Genomic DNA, 21,098 nt, shown 5'->3' with positions numbered 1-21,098 from the left:
AGACCGGCGTGGCCCAGAGCAACTCCTACATCTGGATGGAGAGAGCGCACCGCCGGCCCGGTGAGACCCCCGGGGTGGGCAGGGACCCCCGGGAATGGGGAGGGACCCCCGGGGATGGGCAGGGACCCCCGGGATGGGGAGGAACCCCCGGGATAGGGACAGACCCCCGGGGTGGGGAGGGAGCAGAGCACCTCCTACATCTGGATGGAGAGAGCGCACCGCCGGCCCGGTGAGACCCCCGGGGTGGGCAGGGACCCCCGAGAATGGGGAGGGACCCCCGGGAATGAGGAGGGACCCCCGGGATAGGGACAGACCCCCGGGATAGGGAGGCACCAGAGCAACTCCTACATCTGGATGGAGAGAGTGCACCGCCGGCCCGGTGAGACCCCCGGGGTGGGCAGGGACCCCCGGGAATGGGGAGGGACCCCCGGGAATGGGGAGGGACCCCCGGGATAGGGACAGACCCCCGGGGATGGGCAGGGACCAGAGCAACTCCTACACCTGGATGGAGAGAGCGCAGCGCCGGCCCGGTGAGACCCCCGCCACCCCCGGGGTGGGCAGGGACCCCCGGGAATGGGGACAGACCCCCGGGGTGGGCAGGGACCCCCGGGGATGGGCAGAGACCCCCGGGAATGGGGACAGACCCCCGGGGTGGGGAGGGAGCAGAGCAACTCCTACACCTGGATGGAGAGAGCGCACCGCCGGCCCGGTGAGACCCCCGCGACCCCCGGGGTGGGCAGGGACCCCCGGGAATGGGGACAGACCCCCGGGGTGGGCAGGGACCCCCGGGGATGGGGACAGACCCCCGGGGTGGGCAGGGACCCCCGGGAATGGGGACAGACCCCCGGGGTGGGCAGGGACCCCCGGGAATGAGGAGGGACCCCCGGGGACGGGGACAGACCCCGGGATGGGCAGAGACCCCCAGGATGGGTAGGGACCCCCGGGATGGGGAGGGACCCCCGGGATGGGGAGGGACCCCCGGGATGGGGACAGACCCCCGGGGTGGGGAGGTGCCAGAGCAGCTCCTACATCTGGATGGAGAGAGCGCAGCGCCGGCCCGGTGAGACCCCCGGGAATGGGGAGGGACCCCCGGGGTGGGCAGGGACCCCCGGGAATGGGGACAGACCCCCGGGGATGGGCAGGGACCCCCGGGGATGGGCAGAGACCCCCGGGAATGGGGACAGACCCCCGGGGTGGGGAGGGAGCAGAGCAACTCCTACACCTGGATGGAGAGAGCGCACCGCCGGCCCGGTGAGACCCCCGCGACCCCCGAGATGGGCAGGGACCCCCGGGAATGGGGAGGGACCCCCGGGATGGGGAGGGACCCCCGGGAATGGGGACAGACCCCCGGGGATGGGCAGGGACCCCCGGGATAGGGAGGGAGCAGAGCAGCTCCTACACCTGGATGGAGAGAGCGCAGCGCCGGCCCGGTGAGACCCCCGCGACCCCCGAGATGGGCAGGGACCCCCGGGAATGGGGACAGACCCCCGGGGATGGGCAGGGACCCCCGGGATGGGCAGGGACCCCCGGGAATGGGGACAGACCCCCGGGGTGGGGAGGGAGCAGAGCAGCTCCTACATCTGGATGGAGAGAGCGCAGCGCCGGCCCGGTGAGACCCCCGCCACCCCCGGGACCCCCCCAGGACAGGGAGAGACCCCCGGGACCCCCCAGGATAGGGACAGACCCCCGGGATGGGCAGAGACCCCCGGGATCCCCCTGGACAGGGAGAGACCCCGGGACCCCCCAGGATAGGGACAGACCCCCGGGATCCCCCTGGACAGGTCACTCTGGGGGGATCGGGGTCACTCTGGGGGGTCAAGGTCAGCTTAGGGGGTCGGGGTCAGTTCGGGGTCCACGTCACTCTGGGGGGGTCAGGGTTGGTTTAGGGGGCTGGGGGTCAGTTTGGGGTCAGGGTCACTCTGGGGTCAGGGTCACTCTGGGGTCAGTTTGGGGTCAGGGTCAGTTTGGGGTCAGTCAGGGTCATTCTGGGGTGGTTTGGGTCAGTTTGGGTTTGGGGTCAGGGTCACTCTGGGGGGTCAGGGTCAGTTTTGGGTCAGGGTCACTCTGGAGGGGTCAGGGTCAGTTTTGGGGTCACTGGGGTCACTCTGGGGGGGTTGGGGTCACTCTGGGGTCAGTCAGGGTCAGTTTGGGGTCAGGGTCAGTTTGGGGGGTCAGGGTCAGTTTGGGGTCAGTCAGGGTCACTCTGGGGTCAGTCAGGGTCACTCTGGAGGGTCAGGGTCAGTTTGGGGGGGTCAGGGTCACTCTGGGGGGTCAGGGTCAGTCTGGGGTCACTGGGGTCAGTCTGGGGTCATTGGGGTCAGTCTGGGGTCAGGGTCAGACTGGGGTCATTGGGGTCACTCTGGGTGTATCAGGGTCAGTCTGGGGTCACTGGGGTCACTCTGGGGTCAGGGTCAGCCTGGGGTCAGGGTCAGACTGGGGTCATTGGGGTCACTCTGGGTGTATCAGGGTCAGTCTGGGGTCACTGGGGTCAGTCTGGGGTCATTGGGGTCAGTCTGGGGTCAGGGTCAGTCTGGGTGGTGACCGCCTGTCCGGCCATGCCCCCCCCGGGTCAGATCCACTCCCACCCTGTGGGGTCAGTTCGGGGTCAGGGTCACTCTGGGGGGTCGGGGTCACTCTGGGGGTGCTGTGGTCACTCTGAGGGGTCAGGGTCATTCTGGGGGTGCTGTGGTCACTCTGGGGGTGCTGTGGTCACTCTGGGGGGTCAGGGTCACTCTGGAGGTGCTGTGGTCACTCTGGGGGTGCTGTGGTCACTCTGGGGGTTCTGTGGTCACTCTGAGGGGTCAGGGTCACTCTGGGGGTGCTGTGGTCACTCTGGGGGTGCTGTGGTCACTCCGGGGGTGCTGTGGTCACTCTGGGGGTGCTGTGGTCAGCCCGGGGATGCTGTGGTCACTCTGGGGGTGCTGTGGTCACTCTGGGGGGGTGACCAGCTGTCCGGCCGTCCCCCAGGCCTGTCCCCAGGTCAGTTCGGGTCAGGGTCACTCTGGGGGTGCTGTGGTCACTCTGGGGGTGCTGTGGTCACTCTGAGGGTACTGTGGTCACTCTGGGGGTGCTGTGGTCATTCTGGGGGTACTGTGGTCACTCTGGGGGTGCTGTGGTCATTCTGGGGGTACTGTGGTCACTCTGGGGATGCTGTGGTCACTCTGGGGGTTCTGTGGTCACTCTGGGGGTTCTGTGGTCACCCCAGGGGTGCTGTGGTCACTCTGGGGGTGCTGTGGTCACTCCGGGGGGGTGACCAGCTGTCCGGCCGTCCCCCAGGCCTGTCCCCGGGTCAGATCTACTCGTACCCTGTCCCCGGGTCAGTTTGGGTCAGGGTCATTCTGGGGGTGCTGTGGTCACTCTGGGGGTGCTGTGGTCACTCTGAGGGTGCTGTGGTCACTCTGGGGGTGCTGTGGTCACTCCGGGGGGGTGACCAGCTGTCCGGCCGTCCCCCAGGCCTGTCCCCGGGTCAGATCTACTCGTACCCCGCCCGCTGCTGGCGCAAGAAGCGGCGCCTGAACATCCTGGAGGCCCCGCGGCTGCGGCCCTGTGAGTGCGGGGCGGCCGCAGCGGCCGGACGCTGGCCGGAGGGTGGCCGGAGTGGATGGAGGGTGGCCAGAGTGGCTGGAGGGTAGCCGGATGGGGGCCGGAGGGTGGCTGGAGGGTGGCCGGAGGGTGGCCGGAGGGTGGCCGGAGTGGCTGGAGGGTGGCCGGAGGGTAGCTGGAGTGGATGGAGGGTGGCCGGAGCAGCCGGACACTGGCTGGAGGGTGGCTGGAGTGGCCAGAGGGTGGCCGGAGAGGCTGGAGGGTGGCTGGAGTGGCTGGAGTGGATGGAGGGTGCCTGGAGGGTGGCCGGAGGGTGGCAGGAGGGTGGCCGGAGCAGCCAGACGGTGGCCAGAGGGTGGCTGGAGCGGCTGGAGGGTGGCCAGAGTGTGGCCGGAGTGGATGGAGGGTGGCCGGAGGGGTGGCTGGAGTGGTCGGAGGGTGGCCGGAGCAGTCAGACAGTGGCCGGAGGGTGGCTGGAGTGGCTGGAGGGTGGCCGGAGCCACCAGATGGTGGCCGGAGGGTGGCTGGAGGGTGGCCAGAGGGTGTCCGGAGGGTGTCCGAAGCAGCTGGAGGGTGTTTGGAGGGTGGCCGGAGGGTGGCCGGAGCGGGCGCTGACCGCTGCCCGGTGGCCGCAGACTGCGAGGCGCCGCTGCGCAAGGAGGGGGCGCTGCCCGAGGGGCCGGTGCTGGAGGCGCTGCTGTGCGCAGAGACCCCCGAGAGCCGCGACGAGGAGGGGGCGCCCGAGCCCGCGGTCAGTCTGTCCGTCTGTCCGTCTGTCTGTCTGTGTGTCTGTGTGTGTGTGTCCGTGTGTCTGTCCGTGTGTCCGTGTGTCCCGGTGCTGGAGGCGCTGCTGTGCGCAGAGACCCCCGAGAGCCGCGACGAGGAGGGGGCGCCCGAGCCCGCGGTCAGTCTGTCCGTCTGTCTGTCTGTCTGTCTGTCCGTGTGTGTGTGTCCGTGTGTCTGTCTGTCCGTGTGTCCCGGTGCTGGAGGCGCTGCTGTGCGCAGAGACCTCCGAGAGCCGCGACGAGGAGGGGGCGCCCGAGCCCGCGGTCAGTCTGTCCGTCTGTCCGTCTGTCCGTGTGTCTGTCTGTGTGTCTGTTTGTCTGTGTGTGTGTCTGTCTGTCTGTGTGTGTGTGTGTGTGTGTGTCTGTGTGTCCGGCCGTCCATGTGTCCATCAGTCTGTCCGTCTGTCCATGTGTCTGTCCGTCTCTCCGTCTGTCTGTCCGTCTGTCTGTCCGTATGTATGTCTCTCCGTCTGTCTGTCTGTCTGTCCGTGTGTCTGTCCGTGTGTCTGTGTGTCTGTTGTGTCTGTGTGTGTCTGTCCATGTGTCTGTCCATTCATGTGTCCATCGGTCTGTCCGTGTGTCCGTCTCTCTGTCCGTGTGTCCGTGTGTCCGTCCGTGTGTCAGTCCGTCCGTCTGTCTGTCCGTCCGTCAGTCCGTGTGTCAGTGTGTCCGTGCGCCTGTCAGTCTGTCGGTCTGTCCATGTGTCTGTCTGTCCGTGTGTCCGTGTGTCCGTCAGTCGGTCCGTGTGTCCGTGTGTCAGTGTGTCCGTGCGCTGTCAGTCTGTCGGTCTGTCCATGTGTCCGTCTGTCCGTGTGTCCGTGTGTCCGTCAGTCGGTCCGTGTGTCTGTGTGTCAGTGTGTCCGTGTGCCTGTCAGTCCGTCGGTCCGCTGGTCCATCTGCCCGTGTGTCCGTCTGTCCATCTGTCTGTCCATGTGTCTGTCGATCCATGTGTCCATGTGTCCGTGTGTCGGTGTGTCTGTCAGTCCGTCTGTCAGTCCGTCCGTGTGTCCGTGTGTCCGTGTGTCCGTCTGTCAGTCCGTCGGTGTGTCCGTGTGTCCGTGTGTCCGTCTGTCAGTCCGTCGGTGTGTCGGTGTGTCCGTGTGTCGGTGTGTCCGTCTGTCAGTCCGTCCGTGTGTCGGTGTGTCCGTGTGTCGGTGTGTCCGTGTGTCGGTGTGTCCGTCTGTCAGTCCGTCCGTGTGTCGGTGTGTCGGTGTGTCGGTGTGTCCGTGTGTCGGTGTGTCCGTCTGTCAGTCCGTCCGTGTGTCCGTGTGTCGGTGTGTCCGTGTGTCCGTCTGTCAGTCCGTCCGTGTGTCGGTGTGTTGGTGTGTCCGTGTGTCCCCGTGTCCGTCTGTCAGTCCGTCCGTGTGTCCGTGTGTCCGTGTGTCCCCGTGTCCGTCTGTCAGTCCGTCCGTGTGTCGGTGTGTCCGTGTGTCGGTGTGTCCGTGTGTCGGTGTGTCCGTCTGTCAGTCCGTCCGTGTGTCGGTGTGTCGGTGTGTCGGTGTGTCCGTGTGTCGGTGTGTCCGTCTGTCAGTCCGTCCGTGTGTCCGTGTGTCGGTGTGTCCGTGTGTCCGTCTGTCAGTCCGTCCGTGTGTCGGTGTGTTGGTGTGTCCGTGTGTCCCCGTGTCCGTCTGTCAGTCCGTCCGTGTGTCCGTGTGTCCGTGTGTCCCCGTGTCCGTCTGTCAGTCCGTCCGTGTGTCCGTGTGTCCGTGTGTCCGTGTGTCTGTCCGTCTGTCAGTCTGTCCGTCTGTCCGTGTGTCCGTCCGTGTGTCGGTGTGTCGGTGTGTCGGTGTGTCCGTGTGTCCGTGTGTCGGTGTGTCCGTCTGTCCGTGTGTCTGATGCCCGTGGTCCCGCAGAAGCCGCCCCCGGCCGAGTTCCCGCACGAGCCCGACGGGGACGAGCTGGACGATGACCCGCCCCGGCGCAAGCACCGCGCCAAGGGCAAGGTGAGCAGCACGCGGACGGACGGACACACGGACACGCGGGGACACGCGGGGACACGGGGACATGGGGACACACGGGGACACGCGGGGACACGGGGACACGGACACGCGGGGACACACGGACACGGGGACACAGGGACAGTGGGACATGGGGACACGGACACGCGGGGACACACGGACACACGGACACACAGGGACACACGGGGACATGGACACACGGGGACACACACCGGGACAGAGGGACACACGGACACCGGGACACGGGGACATGCGGGGACACACGGACACAGGGACACGCGGGGACACACGGACAGGGGGACACGCAGACACACGGACACGCGGGGACACGGGGACACACGGACATGTGGGGACACACGGGGACATGGACACACGCGGACACGGGGACACACGGACACGGGGACACGGGGACACACGGACACACAGACACGGGGACACGCGGACACAGGGACAGGTGGACACACGGACACACGGACACGGGGACACACGGGGACATGGACACGCAGGGACACACGGACACGCGGACACGGGGTCACACGGATACACGGACACATGGACATGGGGACACATGGACGCACGGACACCAGACACACGGACGCACGGGCACGGACACACGGACACACGGACACGGGGACACGCGGACACGGACACACGGACACGCGGGGACACGCGGACACACGGGGACACATGGACATGGGGACACACGGACACACGGGAACACAGGGGGACACTGGGACACGCGGGGACACACGGACACGCGGGGACACGGGGACACACGGGGACACGGACACGCGGGGACACGGGGACACACGGACACACGGATATGTGGGGACACATGGGGACAAGGCGACACGCGGACACATGGACACGCAGACACAGGGACATGGGGACACGGGGACACACAGACACGCGGGGACACACGGGGACACGCAGGGACACATGGGGACAAGGCGACACGCGGACACATGGACACGTGGACACGGGGACACACGGACACAGGGACACACGGGGACACGGACACGCAGGGACACACGGACACACGGACACGCGGACACGGGGTCACACGGATACACGGACACATGGACATGGGGACACATGGACACACGGACACACGGACACACGGGCACGGACACACGGACACACGGACACGCGGACACGCAGACACGCGGACACGGGGACACACGGACACAGGGACACATGGACACACGGACACGGGGACACACGGACACGCGGGGACACGGGGACACACGGACACATGGACACACGGACACGGGGACACACGGGGACATGCGGACACGGGGACACGCGGACACACGGACACACGGACACGCACCGGGACAGAGGGACACGCGGACACAAGGACACAGGGACACCGGGACACACGGACACACGGATATATGGACACGCACCGGGACAGACAGAGGGACAGAGGGATGGATGGACAGTGGGACGGATGGACAGTGGACAGACAGAGAGACAGACAGAGGGACAGAGGGACAAAGGGATGGAGGCACAGACGGGTGGACGGGACAGATGGACAGACAGATTGACAGAGGGACAGTGGGACAGCTGGACGGATGGACAGATGAACATAGGGACAGAGGGACAGTGGGACAGAGGGATGGATGGACAGACGTATGGATGGGCAGGTGGGCGGACAAATGGACAGAGGGACGGATGGACAGTGGGACAGAGGGACGGATGGACAGACGGACAGAGGGACGGATGGACAGTGGGAGAGAGGGATGGACGGACAGATGGACAGTGGGGCAGGTGGACGGACGACAGACAGACAGAGGGGCAGGTGGACAGTGGGACAGAGGGATGGACGGACAGACGGACAGAGGGACGGATGGACAGTGGGACAGAGGGACGGATGGACAGTGGGACAGAGGGATGGACGGACAGACAGACAGAGGGATGGACGGACAGATGGACAGTGGGGCAGGTGGACGGACAACAGACAGACAGAGGGGCAGGTGGACAGCGGGACAGAGGGACAGCCGGACAGGCGGACAGGCAGGCGCGCGTGTCGTGCCCGCAGGCGTACGGGCTGGTGATGAAGAGGAGGGTGGACGCGGTGCTGGAGGAGAGGGACAAACCCTACGTGTGCGACAGTGAGTGACCGCCCGGCGGGGCGGGGGCTGGGGCTGGGGATGGGGCTGGGGTCCCTGAGCCGCTTTGGGGGGCTGGGGGCTGGGTCTGGGGGCTGGGTCTGGGGGCTGGGTTTGGGGTCCCTGACCCGGTTTGGGGTTTGGGGTCTGGGTTTGGGGTCCCTGCCCGGTTTGGGGGTCTGGGGGCTGGGTTTGGGGGTCTGGTTTGGGGTCCCTGCCCTGTTTTGGGGTCTGGGGGCTGGGGCTGGGGCTGGGTTTGGGGTCCCTGAGCCTCTTTGGGGGGCTGGGGTCTGGGTCTGGGGTCCCTGAGCCGGTTTGGGGGGCTGGGTTTGGGGTCCCTGCCCTGTTTGGGGGGCTGGGGGCTGGGGCTGGGGGCCCTGACCCAGTTTGGGGTCTGGGGTCTTGGGGGTCTGGGGTCTGGGTTTGGGGTCCCTGCCCTGGTTTGGGGGGTTTTTGGGGTGCCTGCCCTGGTTTGAGGTCTGGGTTTGGAGTCTGGGTCTGGGGCCTGGTTTTGGGGTCCCTGACCCGGTTTGGGGGGCTGGGGGCTGGGTTTGGGGGCTGGGTTTGGGGTCCCTGCCCTGGTTTGAGGGTCTGGGGTCTGGGGGCTGGGTTTGGGGTCCCTGAGCCGGTTTGGGGGGTTTTGGGGTCTGGTTTTGGGGTCCCTGACCCGGTTTGGGGGTCTGGGGACTGGGGTCTGGGGCTGGGGCTGGGGTCCCTGAGCCGGTTTGGGGGCTGGGTCTGGGTCTGGGGTCCCTGCCCTTTTTTGAGGGTCTGGGGGCTGGGTTTGGGGTCCCTGAGCCGGTTTGGGGGTCTGGGGGCTGGGTCTGGGGTCTGGGTTTGGGGTCCCTGACCCGGTTTTGGGTCTGGGGGCTGGTTTTGGGGGTCTGGTTTGGGGTCCCTGCCCTGGTTTGGGGGTCTGGGGTCTGGGTCTGGGGTCCCTGAGCCGCTTTGGGGGGCTGGGTTTGGGGTCCCTGCCCTGTTTGGGGGGCTGGGGGCTGGGGGCCCTGACCCAGTTTGGGGTCTGGGGTCTTGGGGGTCTGGGGTCTGGTTTGGGGTCCCTGACCTGGTTTGGGGGTCTGGGGTCTGGGTCTGGGGTCCCTGAGCCGCTTTGGGGGTCTGGGTTTGGGGTCCCTGCCCTGGTTTGGGGGGTTTTTGGGGTGCCTGCCCTGGTTTGAGGTCTGGGTTTGGAGTCTGGGTCTGGGGCCTGGTTTTGGGGTCCCTGACCCGGTTTGGGGGGCTGGGGGCTGGGTTTGGGGGCTGGGTTTGGGGTCCCTGCCCTGGTTTGAGGGGCTGGGGGCTGGGGCTGGGGCTGGGGGTCCCTGAGCCGGTTTGGGGTCTGGGGGCTGGGTTTGGGGTCCCTGAGCCGGTTTGGGGGTCTGGGGGCTGGGTTTGGGGTTTGGGGTCTGGGTTTGGGGTCCCTGACCCGGTTTGGGGGTCTGGGGGCTGGTTTTGGGGGTCTGGTTTGGGGTCCCTGCCCTGTTTTGGGGTCTGGGGGCTGGGGCTGGGGCTGGGTTTGGGGTCCCTGAGCCTCTTTGGGGGGCTGGGGTCTGGGTCTGGGGTCCCTGCCCTGGTTTGGGGGGTTTTTGGGGTGCCCGCCCTGTTTTGGGGTCTGGGGGCTGGGTCTGGGGGCTGGGTCTGGGGTCCCTGAGCCGGTTTTGGGTCTGGGGGCTGGTTTTGGGGGTCTGGGTCTGGGGTCCCTGCCCTGGTTTGGGGTCTGGGGTCTGGGGCTGGGTTTGGGGTCCCTGCCCTGTTTGGGGGGCTGGGGGCTGGGGCTGGGGGCCCTGACCCAGTTTGGGGTCTGGGGTCTTGGGGGTCTGGGGTCTGGGTTTGGGGTCCCTGACCCGGTTTGGGGGGCTGGGGGCTGGGTTTGGGGGCTGGGTTTGGGGTCCCTGCCCTGGTTTGAGGGTCTGGGGGCTGGGGTCTGGGGCTGGGGCTGGGGGGTCCCTGCGCCGGTTTGGGGTCTGGGGTCTGGTTTGGGGTCCCTGACCTGGTTTGGGGGTCTGGTTTTGGGGTCTGGGGTCTGGGTTTGGGGTCCCTGAGCCGGTTTTGGGTCTGGGGGCTGGGTTTGGGGTCCCTGAGCCGGTTTGGGGGTCTGGGGGCTGGGTTTGGGGTCCCTGAGCCGGTTTGGGGGTCTGGGGGCTGGGTTTGGGGTTTGGGGTCTGGGTTTGGGGTCCCTGCCCGGTTTGGGGGTCTGGGGGCTGGGTTTGGGGTTTGGGGTCTGGGTTTGGGGTCCCTGCCCGGTTTGGGGGTCTGGGGGCTGGGTTTGGGGGTCTGGTTTGGGGTCCCCACCCTGGTTTGAGGGGCTGGGGCTGGGGTTTGGGGTCCCTGAGCCTCTTTGGGGGGCTGGGGTCTGGGTCTGGGGGTCCCTGCCCTGTTTTGGGGTCTGGGGTCTGGGTCTGGGGTCCCTGCCCTGGTTTGGGGGCTGGGTTTGGGGGCTGGGTTTGGGGTCTGGTTTGGGGTCCCTGAGCCGGTTTGGGGGTCTGGGGGCTGGGGCTGGGGCTGGGTTTGGGGTCCCTGACCCGGTTTGGGGGGGTCTGGGATCTGGGGTCTGGGATCTGGGGTCTGGGTCTGGTTTTGGGGTCCCTGAGCCGGTTTGGGGGGCTGGGGGCTGGGTTTGGGATCTGGGTTTGGAGTCCCTGCCCTGGTCTGGGGTCTGGGGGCTGGGTCTGGAGTCTGGGTTTGGGGTCCGGGCCCTGGTTTGAGGGTCTGGGTCTGGGGTCTGGGTCTGGGGTCCCTGCCCTGTTTGGGGGGCTGGGTTTGGGGTCTGGGTTGGGGGTTCCTGCCCTGTTTGGGGGGGTCTGGGGTCTGGGTTTGGGGTCCCTGCCCTGTTTGGGGTCTGGGTCTGGGGTCCCTGACCCGGTTTGGGGGTCTGGGGTCTGGTTTTGGAGTCCCTGCCCTGCTTTGGGGGGTCTGGGTTTGGGGTTTGGGGGCTGGGTTTGGGGTCCCTGCCCTGTTTGGGGGGGTCTGGGGTCTGGGTTTGGGGTCCCTATCCTGGTTTGGGGGTCTGGGGTCCGGGTTTGGGGTCCCTGCCCTGGTTTGGGGGTCTGGGTTTGGGGGCTGGGGTCCGGGTCTGGGGTCCCTGCCCTGGTTTGGGGGTCTGGGTTTGGGGTTTGGGGTCTGGGTCTGGGGTCCCTGCCCTGTTTTGGGGTCCCTCTCTTGTTTTTGGGGTCCCTGCCCTGGTTTTTGGGGGGTTTTGGGGTTCCTGTCTCATTTTTGGGGTTTTTGGGGGGTTTTGGGGTTCATGTCCCATTTTTAGTGTTTTTGGGGGGGTTTTGGGGTTCCTGTCTCATTTTTGGGGTTTTTGGGGGGTTTTGGGGTTTTTGGGGTTCCTGTCTCATTTTTGGGGTTTTTGGGGTTTTTGGGGTTCCTGTCCCATTTTTGGTGTTTTTGGGGGGTTTTGGGCTTCGTGTCCCATTTTTGGGGTTTTTGGGGTCTCTGATCCCATTTGGGGGGTTGGGGGTCCTTGCACTGCACTGAGTGACCGCTCGGACACCGAGTGACCCCCACCGAGTGACCGCTCGGACACCGAGTGACCCCCGCTGAGTGACCGCTCGGACACCGAGTGACCCCCGCTGAGTGACCGCTCGGACACTGAGTGACTGCTCAGACCCTGAGTGACCGCTCGGACACCGAGTGACACCCGCTGAGTGACCGCTCGGACACTGAGTGACCACTCGGACACCGAGTGACCGCTCGGACACCGAGTGACCCCCACTGAGTGACCACTCGGACACCGAGTGACCCCCACCGAGTGACCGCTCGGACACCGAGTGACACCCGCTGAGTGACCCCCACTGAGTGACCACTCAGACACTGAGTGACCACTCGGACACTGAGTGACCCCCACTGAGTGACCGCTCGGACACCGAGTGACCCCCACCGAGTGACCACTCAGACACTGAGTGACCCCCACCGAGTGACCGCTCGGACACCGAGTGACCGCTCAGACATCGAGTGACCCCCACTGAGTGACCCCTCGGACACCGAGTGACCCCCACCGAGTGACCGTTTGGACACCGAGTGACACCCGCTGAGTGACCCCCACTGAGTGACCACTCAGACACTGAGTGACCACTCGGACACTGAGTGACCCCCACTGAGTGACCACTCGGACACCGAGTGACCCCCACCGAGTGACCACTCGGACACTGAGTGACCCCCACTGAGTGACCGCTCAGACACTGAGTGACCCCCACTGAGTGACCACTCGGACACTGAGTGACCCCCACTGAGTGACCGCTCGGACACTGAGTGACCACTCGGACACCGAGTGACCCCCGCTGAGTGACCGCTCGGACACTGAGTGACCCCCGCTGAGTGACCCCCACTGAGTGACCGCTCGGACACTGAGTGACCCCCACTGAGTGACCGCTCGGACACCGAGTGACCCCCACTGAGTGACCCCCACTGAGTGACCGCTCGGACACTGAGTGACCCCCACTGAGTGACCCCCACTGAGTGACCGCTCGGACACTGAGTGACCCCCACTGAGTGACCGCTCGGACACTGAGTGACCCCCACTGAGTGACCCCCACTGAGTGACCGCTCGGACACTGAGTGACCCCCACTGAGTGACCACTCGGACACTGAGTGACCCCCACTGAGTGACCGCTCGGACACTGAGTGACCACTCGGACACCGAGTGACCCCCGCTGAGTGACCCCCACTGAGTGACCACTCAGACACTGAGTGACCGCTCGGACACCGAGTGACCCCCACTGAGTGACCACTCGGACACCGAGTGACCCCCACTGAGTGACCCCTACTGAGTGACCACTCAGACACTGAGTGACCGCTCGGACACTGAGTGACCCCCACTGAGTGACCACTCAGACACTGAGTGACCCCCACTGAGTGACCGCTCGGACACTGAGTGACCCCCACTGAGTGACCGCTCAGACACTGAGTGACCCCTACTGAGTGACCGCTCAGACACTGAGTGACCCCCACTGAGTGACCACTCGGACACTGAGTGACCCCCACTGAGTGACCGCTCGGACACTGAGTGACCACTCGGACACCGAGTGACCCCCGCTGAGTGACCGCTCGGACACTGAGTGACCCCCGCTGAGTGACCCCCACTGAGTGACCGCTCGGACACTGAGTGACCCCCGCTGAGTGACCCCCACTGAGTGACCGCTCGGACACTGAGTGACCCCCACTGAGTGACCGCTCGGACACCGAGTGACCCCCACTGAGTGACCGCTCGGACACTGAGTGACCCCCACTGAGTGACCCCCACTGAGTGACCGCTCGGACACTGAGTGACCCCCACTGAGTGACCGCTCGGACACTGAGTGACCCCCACTGAGTGACCCCCACTGAGTGACCGCTCGGACACTGAGTGACCCCCACTGAGTGACCACTCGGACACTGAGTGACCCCCACTGAGTGACCGCTCGGACACTGAGTGACCACTCGGACACCGAGTGACCCCCGCTGAGTGACCCCCACTGAGTGACCACTCAGACACTGAGTGACCGCTCGGACACCGAGTGACCCCCACTGAGTGACCACTCGGACACCGAGTGACCCCCACTGAGTGACCCCTACTGAGTGACCACTCAGACACTGAGTGACCGCTCGGACACTGAGTGACCCCCACTGAGTGACCACTCGGACACCGAGTGACCCCCACTGAGTGACCGCTCGGACACTGAGTGACCCCTACTGAGTGACCGCTCGGACACTGAGTGACCCCTACTGAGTGACCGCTCAGACACTGAGTGACCCCCACTGAGTGACCGCTCGGACACTGAGTGACCCCCACTGAGTGACCGCTCGGACACTGAGTGACCCCCACTGAGTGACCGCTCAGACACTGAGTGACCCCCACTGAGTGACCGCTCGGACACTGAGTGACCCCCACTGAGTGACCCCCACTGAGTGACCGCTCAGACACTGAGTGACCGCTCGGACACTGAGTGACCCCCACTGAGTGACCGCTCGGACACTGAGTGACCCCCACTGAGTGACCGCTCAGACACTGAGTGACCCCCACTGAGTGACCACTCGGACACTGAGTGACCGCTCGGACACCGAGTGACCCCCACTGAGTGACCGCTCGGACACCGAGTGACCCCCACTGAGTGACCGCTCAGACACTGAGTGACCACTCGGACACCGAGTGACCCCCACTGAGTGACCGCTCGGACACCGAGTGACCCCCACTGAGTGACCACTCAGACACTGAGTGACCCCCACTGAGTGACCGCTCGGAGACTGAGTGACCGCTCGGACACCGAGTGATCCCCACTGAGTGACCGCTCAGAGACTGAGTGACCGCTCGGACACCGAGTGACCCCCACTGAGTGACCGCTCGGAGACTGAGTGACCACTCGGACACTGAGTGACCCCCACTGAGTGACCGCTCGGACACTGAGTGACCCCCACTGAGTGACCCCCACTGAGTGACTGCTCGGACACCGAGTGACCCCCACTGAGTGACCACTCGGACACCGAGTGACCACTCAGACACCGAGTGACCCCCACTGAGTGACCACTCGGACACCGAGTGACCGCTCAGACTCTGCGCCCAAGTGACCACTGGGACACTGAGTGACCGCTCGCCCCGAATGACTGCTGAGAACCTGAGTGACCACTCAGACCTGGAGTGACCATTGTGCCCCCGAGTGACCACTCACCCTGAGTGACCACTCACCCCAAATGACCAATGAGACCCTGAGTGACCACTGACCCAAAGTGACCGCTCAGCCACTGAGTGACCGCTCAGATTCTGGGCCCAAGTGACCACTCAGACACCGAGTGACCACTCAGACACCGAGTGACCACTCGGACACTGAGTGACCGCTCGGACACTGAGTGACCACTCCGACACTGAGTGACTGCTGTCTCTGAGTGACCATTCAGACTTTGAGTGACCGCTCACCCTGAGTGACCACTGGCTCTAAGTGACTGCTCAGACCCCAAGTGACCACTGAGCCGCAGTGACCACTCAGACACCGAGTGACCACTCACCCTGAGTGACCACTCATCCCAAGGGACCACTCAGACACTGAGTGACCGCTCGGACTCTGGGCCCAAGTGACCGCTCAGACCCCAAGTGACCACTGAGCCACAGTGACCGTTCAGGCACAGAGTGACCGCTGAGACTCTGGGCCCCAAAGTCACACCGAGTGACCGCTCGGACACTGAGTGACCACTCAGACTCTGGGCTCAAGTGACCGCTTGGACACTGAGTGACCGCTCACCCCGAGTGACTGCTCAGACCCCAAGTGACCGCTCAGACACTGAGTGACCGCTCACCCCGAGTGACCGCTGGCTCTGAGTGACCATTCAAACTTTGAGTGACCATTTACCCAGAGTGACCGCTCAGACTCTGGGCCCAAATGACAGCTCGGACACTGAGTGACTGCTCACCCTGAGTGACCACTGGCTCTGAGTGACCATTCAGACTTTGAGTGACCATTCACCCTGAGTGACCACTCAGACACCAAGTGACCACTGACCCCAAGTGACCACTGACCCCAAGTGACCATGCAGCCACTGAGTGACCGCTCAGATTCTGGGCCCAAGTGACCGCTGGGACACTGAGTGACCGCTCACACTGAGTGACCACTGGCTCTGAGTGACCATTCAGACTTCGAGTGACCGTTCACCCTGACCGCTCAGACACCAAATGACCACTGACCCCAAGTGACCACTGACCCTGAGTGGCCAATCAGACACCGAGTGACCGCTCAGATTCTGGGCCCAAGTGACCGCTGGGACACTGAGTGACCGCTCACCCCAAGTGACCCCTGGCTCTGAGTGACCATTCAGACTTTGAGTGACCATTCACCCTGAGTGACCACTCAGACACCAAATGACCACTGACCCCAAGTGACCACTGACCCCAAATGACCATGCAGCCACTGAGTGACCGCTCAGATTCTGGGCCCAAGTGACCGCTGGGACACCGAGTGACCGCTGGGACACTGAGTGACCGCTGGGACACCGAGTGACCGCTGGGACACTGAGTGACCGCTCAGACACCAAAAGACCACTGACCCCAAGTGACCACTGAGCCGCAGTGACCACTCGGACACTGAGTGACCGCTCGGACTCTGGGCCCAAGTGACCGGTCGGACACCGAGTGACCGCTCGGGCGCTGAGTGACTGCTCGGACACTGAGTGACCACTCAGATTCTGGGCCGGAGTGACCGCTCAGACACCAAGTGACCACTCAGATTCTGTGCCCCAGTGACCGCTCGGACACCAAGTGACCGCTCGGACACTGAGTGACCGCTCGGCCGCTGTCGTCCGCAGTCTGCGGGAAGCGCTACAAGAACCGCCCGGGGCTCAGCTACCACTACACCCACACCCACCTGGCCGAGTGACCGCTCGGACACTGAGTGACCACTCAGACTCTGGGCCCGAGTGACCGCTCAGACACTGAGTGACCGCTCGGACACTGAGTGACCACTGGCTCTGAGTGACCACTGGCTCTGAGTGACCATTCAGACTTTGAGTGACCGTTCACCCTGAGTGACCGCTCAGACACCAAATGACCGCTCAGCCCCAAGTGACCACTGAGCAACAGTGACCGCTGGGACACTGAGTGACCGCTCGGACACTGAGTGACTGCTCACCCCGAGTGACCCCTGGCTCTGAGTGACCATTCAGACTTCGAGTGACCATTCAGACTTTGAGTGACCATTCACCCTGAGTGACCATTCACCCTGAGTGACCGCACAGACTCTGGGCCCCAGTGACCGCTCGGACACCGAGTGACCGCTCAGACTCCGGGCCTGAGTGACCACTCAGACACTGAGTGACCGCTCGGCCGCTGAGTGACCGCTCGGCCGCTGTCGTCCGCAGTCTGCGGGAAGCGCTACAAGAACCGCCCGGGGCTCAGCTACCACTACACCCACACCCACCTGGCCGAGTGACCGCTCGGACACTGAGTGACCGCTCGGACACTGAGTGACCGCTCAGACTCTGGGCCCGAGTGACCGCTCAGACACTGAGTGACCACTCGGACACTGAGTGACCACTGGCTCTGAGTGACCACTGGCTCTGAGTGACCATTCAGACTTTGAGTGACCATTCACCCTGAGTGACCGCTCAGACACCAAATGACCACTGACCCCAAGTGACCACTGACCCCAAGTGACCACTGAGCCACAGTGACCGTTCAGGCACTGAGTGACCGCTCAGATTCTGGGCCCAAGTGACCGCTGGGACACTGAGTGACCGCTCACCCTGAGTGACCATTGGCTCTGAGTGACTGCTCAGACCCTGAGTGACCACTGAGACTCTGGGCCCCAGTGACCGCTCAGACACTGAGTGACCGCTCGGACACTGAGTAACTGCGCGGACACTGAGTGACCACTGGCTCTGAGTGACCATTCAGACTTTGAGTGACCGCTCACCCTGAGTGACCGCACAGACTCTGGGCCCAGTGACCGCTCAGACACTGAGTGACCGCTCGGACACTGAGTAACTGCGCGGACACTGAGTGACCACTGGCTCTGAGTGACCATTCAGACTTTGAGTGACCGCTCACCCTGAGTGACCGCACAGACTCTGGGCCCAGTGACCGCTCGGACACTGAGTGACCGCTCGGCCGCTGAGTGACCGCTCGGCCGCTGTCGTCCGCAGTCTGCGGGAAGCGCTACAAGAACCGCCCGGGGCTCAGCTACCACTACACCCACACCCACCTGGCCGAGGAGGAGGGCGAGGAGCCGGGGGGGGGGCGCGGGGCCGCCCCGCAGGAACCACCACAAGCGTGAGGGGACCCCCGGGGGGCGCGGGGAGGGGTCTGCGCCGGGCTTGGGGGGGTCTCTGGGCTGGTTTTGGGGGAGATTTGGGGGGTCTGTGCTTGTTTTGGGTGGGTTTGGGGGGTCTCTGTGCTGGTTTTGGGGGGTTTGGGGGGCTTTGGGGGGGTCTGTGCTGGTTTTGGGGGGCTTTGGGATGTCACTGTTCTGGTTTTGGGTGAGTTTTGGGGGGTTTGGGGGAGATTTGGGGGGGGTCTGTGCTGGTTTTGGGTGGGTTTGGGGGGTCTCTGTGCTGGTTTTGGGGAGTTTGGGGGGGTCTGTGCTGGTTTTGGGGGGCTTTGGGATGTCACTGTTCTGGTTTTGGGGAGTTTTGGGGGGTTTGGGGGAGATTTGGGGGGTCTGTGCTTGTTTTGGGTGGGTTTGGGGGGTCTCTGTGCTGGTTTTGGGGGACTTTGGGTGGGTTTGGGGGGTCTCTGTGCTGGTTTTGGGGAGTTTTGGGGGGTTTGGGGGAGATTTGGGGTCTCTGTGCTCGTTTTGGGTGGGTTTAGGGGTTTTTGGGGGTCTCTGTGCTGGTTTGGGGGGCTTTGGGGGGCTTTGGGGGGTCTGTGCTGGTTTTGGGTGAGTTTAGGGGTTTTTGGGGGGTCTCTGTGCTGGTTTTGGGTGTGTTTGGGGGGTCTGTGCTGGTTTTGGGGGCTTTTGGGGGGTCTCTGTGCTGGTTTCGGGTGGGCTTGGGGGGTCTCTGTGCTGGTTTGGGGGGCTTTGGGGATTTTTGGGGGGTCACTGTGCTGGTATGGGGGGCATTTGGAGGGTCTTTGTGCTGGTTTTGGTTGGTTTTGGGGTTCTCTGTGCTGGTTTTGGGGGTCTCTGTGCTGGTTTTGGGTGTCTCTGTGCTGGTTTTGGGGGGCATTTGGGGGGTCTGTGCTGGTTTTGGGGAGTTTTGGGGGATTTGGGGGAGATTTGGGAGGTCTGTGCTGGTTTTGGGGGGATTTGGGGGCGTCTTTGAGGGGTCTCTGTGCTGGTTTTGGGTGGGTTTGGGGGGCTTTGGGGGGGTCTATGCTGGTTTTGGGGGGCTTTGGGGATTTTTGAGGGACTCTGTGCTGGTTTTGGGGGTCTTTGGGGGGTCTGTGCTGGTTTTGGGGGGCTTTGGGGATTTTTGAGGGTCTCTGTGCTGGTTTTGGGGGTCTTTGGGGGATCTGTGCTGGTTTTTGGGGGGTTTTAGGGGAATTGGGGGAGTTTGGGGGTCTCTGGCTGGTTTTTGGGGGGGTTCTGGGGGGGTCTTCACCCCCTGTTTGTGCCTTTGCCCCCCCAGAGTTTTACAAAGAGTTAAACTGGGCCCCCGAAAACCAGCGCAGGAACACAGGTACCCCAAAATCACCCAAAATACCCCAAAATACCCCAAATCAACCCAAAATCACCCCAAAATCACCCCTAAATAGCCCAAAATCACCCCAAATCACCCCAAAATAGCCCAAATTCACCTCAAATCACCCCAAAACACCCAAAATCACCCTAAAACCCCCCAAAATACCCCCAAATCAACCCAAAATACCCCAAAGCACCCCAGAATACCCCAAAATCACCCCGAAATACCCCCAAATAGCCCAAATTTCCCCAAAATCCCCCACATTCACCCCAAAATGCACCAAAGCACCCCCAAATCCCCCAAATTCACCCCAAATCCCCAAAATCCCCCAAATCACCCCAAAATTCCCCTGATTTACCACAAAATCCCCCAAATTTGCCCAAATTCACCCCAAAATCCCCCACATTCACCCCAAATTCACCCTGAAATCCCATGCATTCACCCCGAAATCCCCCAAACCCTTCAAAATCCCCCACATTCACCCCAAAATCCCCCCAAATCCCCCCAATTCACCCCCAAATCCCCGACATTCACCCCAAATCCCCCACAATCACCCTAAAATCCCCCAAATTCATCCCAAAATCCCCCAAAATCCCCCTAAAATCGCCCACATTCACCCCAAAATCACCCAAATTCACCCCCAAATCCCCCAAAATCCCCCAAATTCACCCCAAAATCCCCCAAAATCCCCCCAATTCACCCCAAAATCCCCCAAATCTCCCACTTTCACCCCAAATCCCCCACTTTTGCCCCAAAATCCCCCCAATTCACCCCAAAATCCCCCCAAATCCCCCACAATCACCCCAAAATTCCCCTGATTTACCACAAAATCCCCCAAATTTGCCCAAATTCACCCCAAAATCCCCCAAAATCCCCCACATTCACCCCAAATTCACCCTGAAATCCCATGCATTCACCCCAAAATCCCCCAAAATCACCCTAAAATCCCCCACATTCATCCCAAAATCCCCCCAAATCCCCCAAATTCACCCCAAATCCCCGACATTCACCCCAAATCCCCCACAATCACCCTAAAATCCCCCACATTCATCCCAAAATCCCCCCAAATCCCCCAAATTCACCCCAAATCCCCAACATTCACCCCAAATCCCCCACAATCACCCTAAAATCCCCCACATTCATCCCAAAATCCCCCAAAATCCCCCAAAATCCCCCTAAAATCGCCCACATTCACCCCCAAATCCCCCAAATTCACCCCAAAATCCCCCAAATCCCCCAAATTCACCCCAAATCCCCCAAAATCCCCCCAATTCGCCCCAAAACCTCCCAAATCACCCACAATCCCCCCCAAATCCCCCAATTCACCCCAAAATCCCCCAAATCCCCCACTTTCGCCCCAAAATCCCCCCAATTCACCCCAAAATCCCCCAAATCTCCCACTTTCACCCCAAAATCCCCCACTTTTGCCCCAAAATCCCCCCAATTCACCCCCAAAATCCCCCCAAATCCCCCACAATCACCCCAAAATTCCCCTGATTTACCCCAAAATCCCCCAAATTTGCCCAAATTCACCCCAAAATCCCCCAAAATCCCCCACATTCACCCCAAATTCACCCTGAAATCCCATGCATTCACCCCAAAATCCCCCAAAATCA

At 63.5% G+C, this 21,098-nt stretch overlaps 1 protein-coding gene across 1 annotated transcript in view; it reads left to right on the top strand.

Moving 5' to 3' along the window:
• The window catches only part of LOC119696706, a 29,735-nt gene continuing 8,637 nt past the window's right edge, over nucleotides 1-21,098 (top strand). The window contains exons 1-7 of the mRNA XM_038126509.1: nucleotides 1-60; nucleotides 3,454-3,546; nucleotides 4,179-4,294; nucleotides 6,182-6,271; nucleotides 8,331-8,403; nucleotides 18,004-18,130; nucleotides 19,429-19,498. Coding sequence (XP_037982437.1) covers nucleotides 36-60; nucleotides 3,454-3,546; nucleotides 4,179-4,294; nucleotides 6,182-6,271; nucleotides 8,331-8,403; nucleotides 18,004-18,130; nucleotides 19,429-19,498 — 594 coding nt within the window. The 5' untranslated portion in view covers nucleotides 1-35. The remainder of the gene's footprint in view (nucleotides 61-3,453; nucleotides 3,547-4,178; nucleotides 4,295-6,181; nucleotides 6,272-8,330; nucleotides 8,404-18,003; nucleotides 18,131-19,428; nucleotides 19,499-21,098) is intronic.

The sequence above is a fragment of the Motacilla alba genome, unplaced genomic scaffold (genome assembly GCF_015832195.1).
Source record: "Motacilla alba alba isolate MOTALB_02 unplaced genomic scaffold, Motacilla_alba_V1.0_pri HiC_scaffold_35, whole genome shotgun sequence".
NCBI lineage: Eukaryota > Metazoa > Chordata > Aves > Passeriformes > Motacillidae > Motacilla > Motacilla alba.
This window is presented reverse-complemented; position numbering and strand designations above follow the sequence as displayed.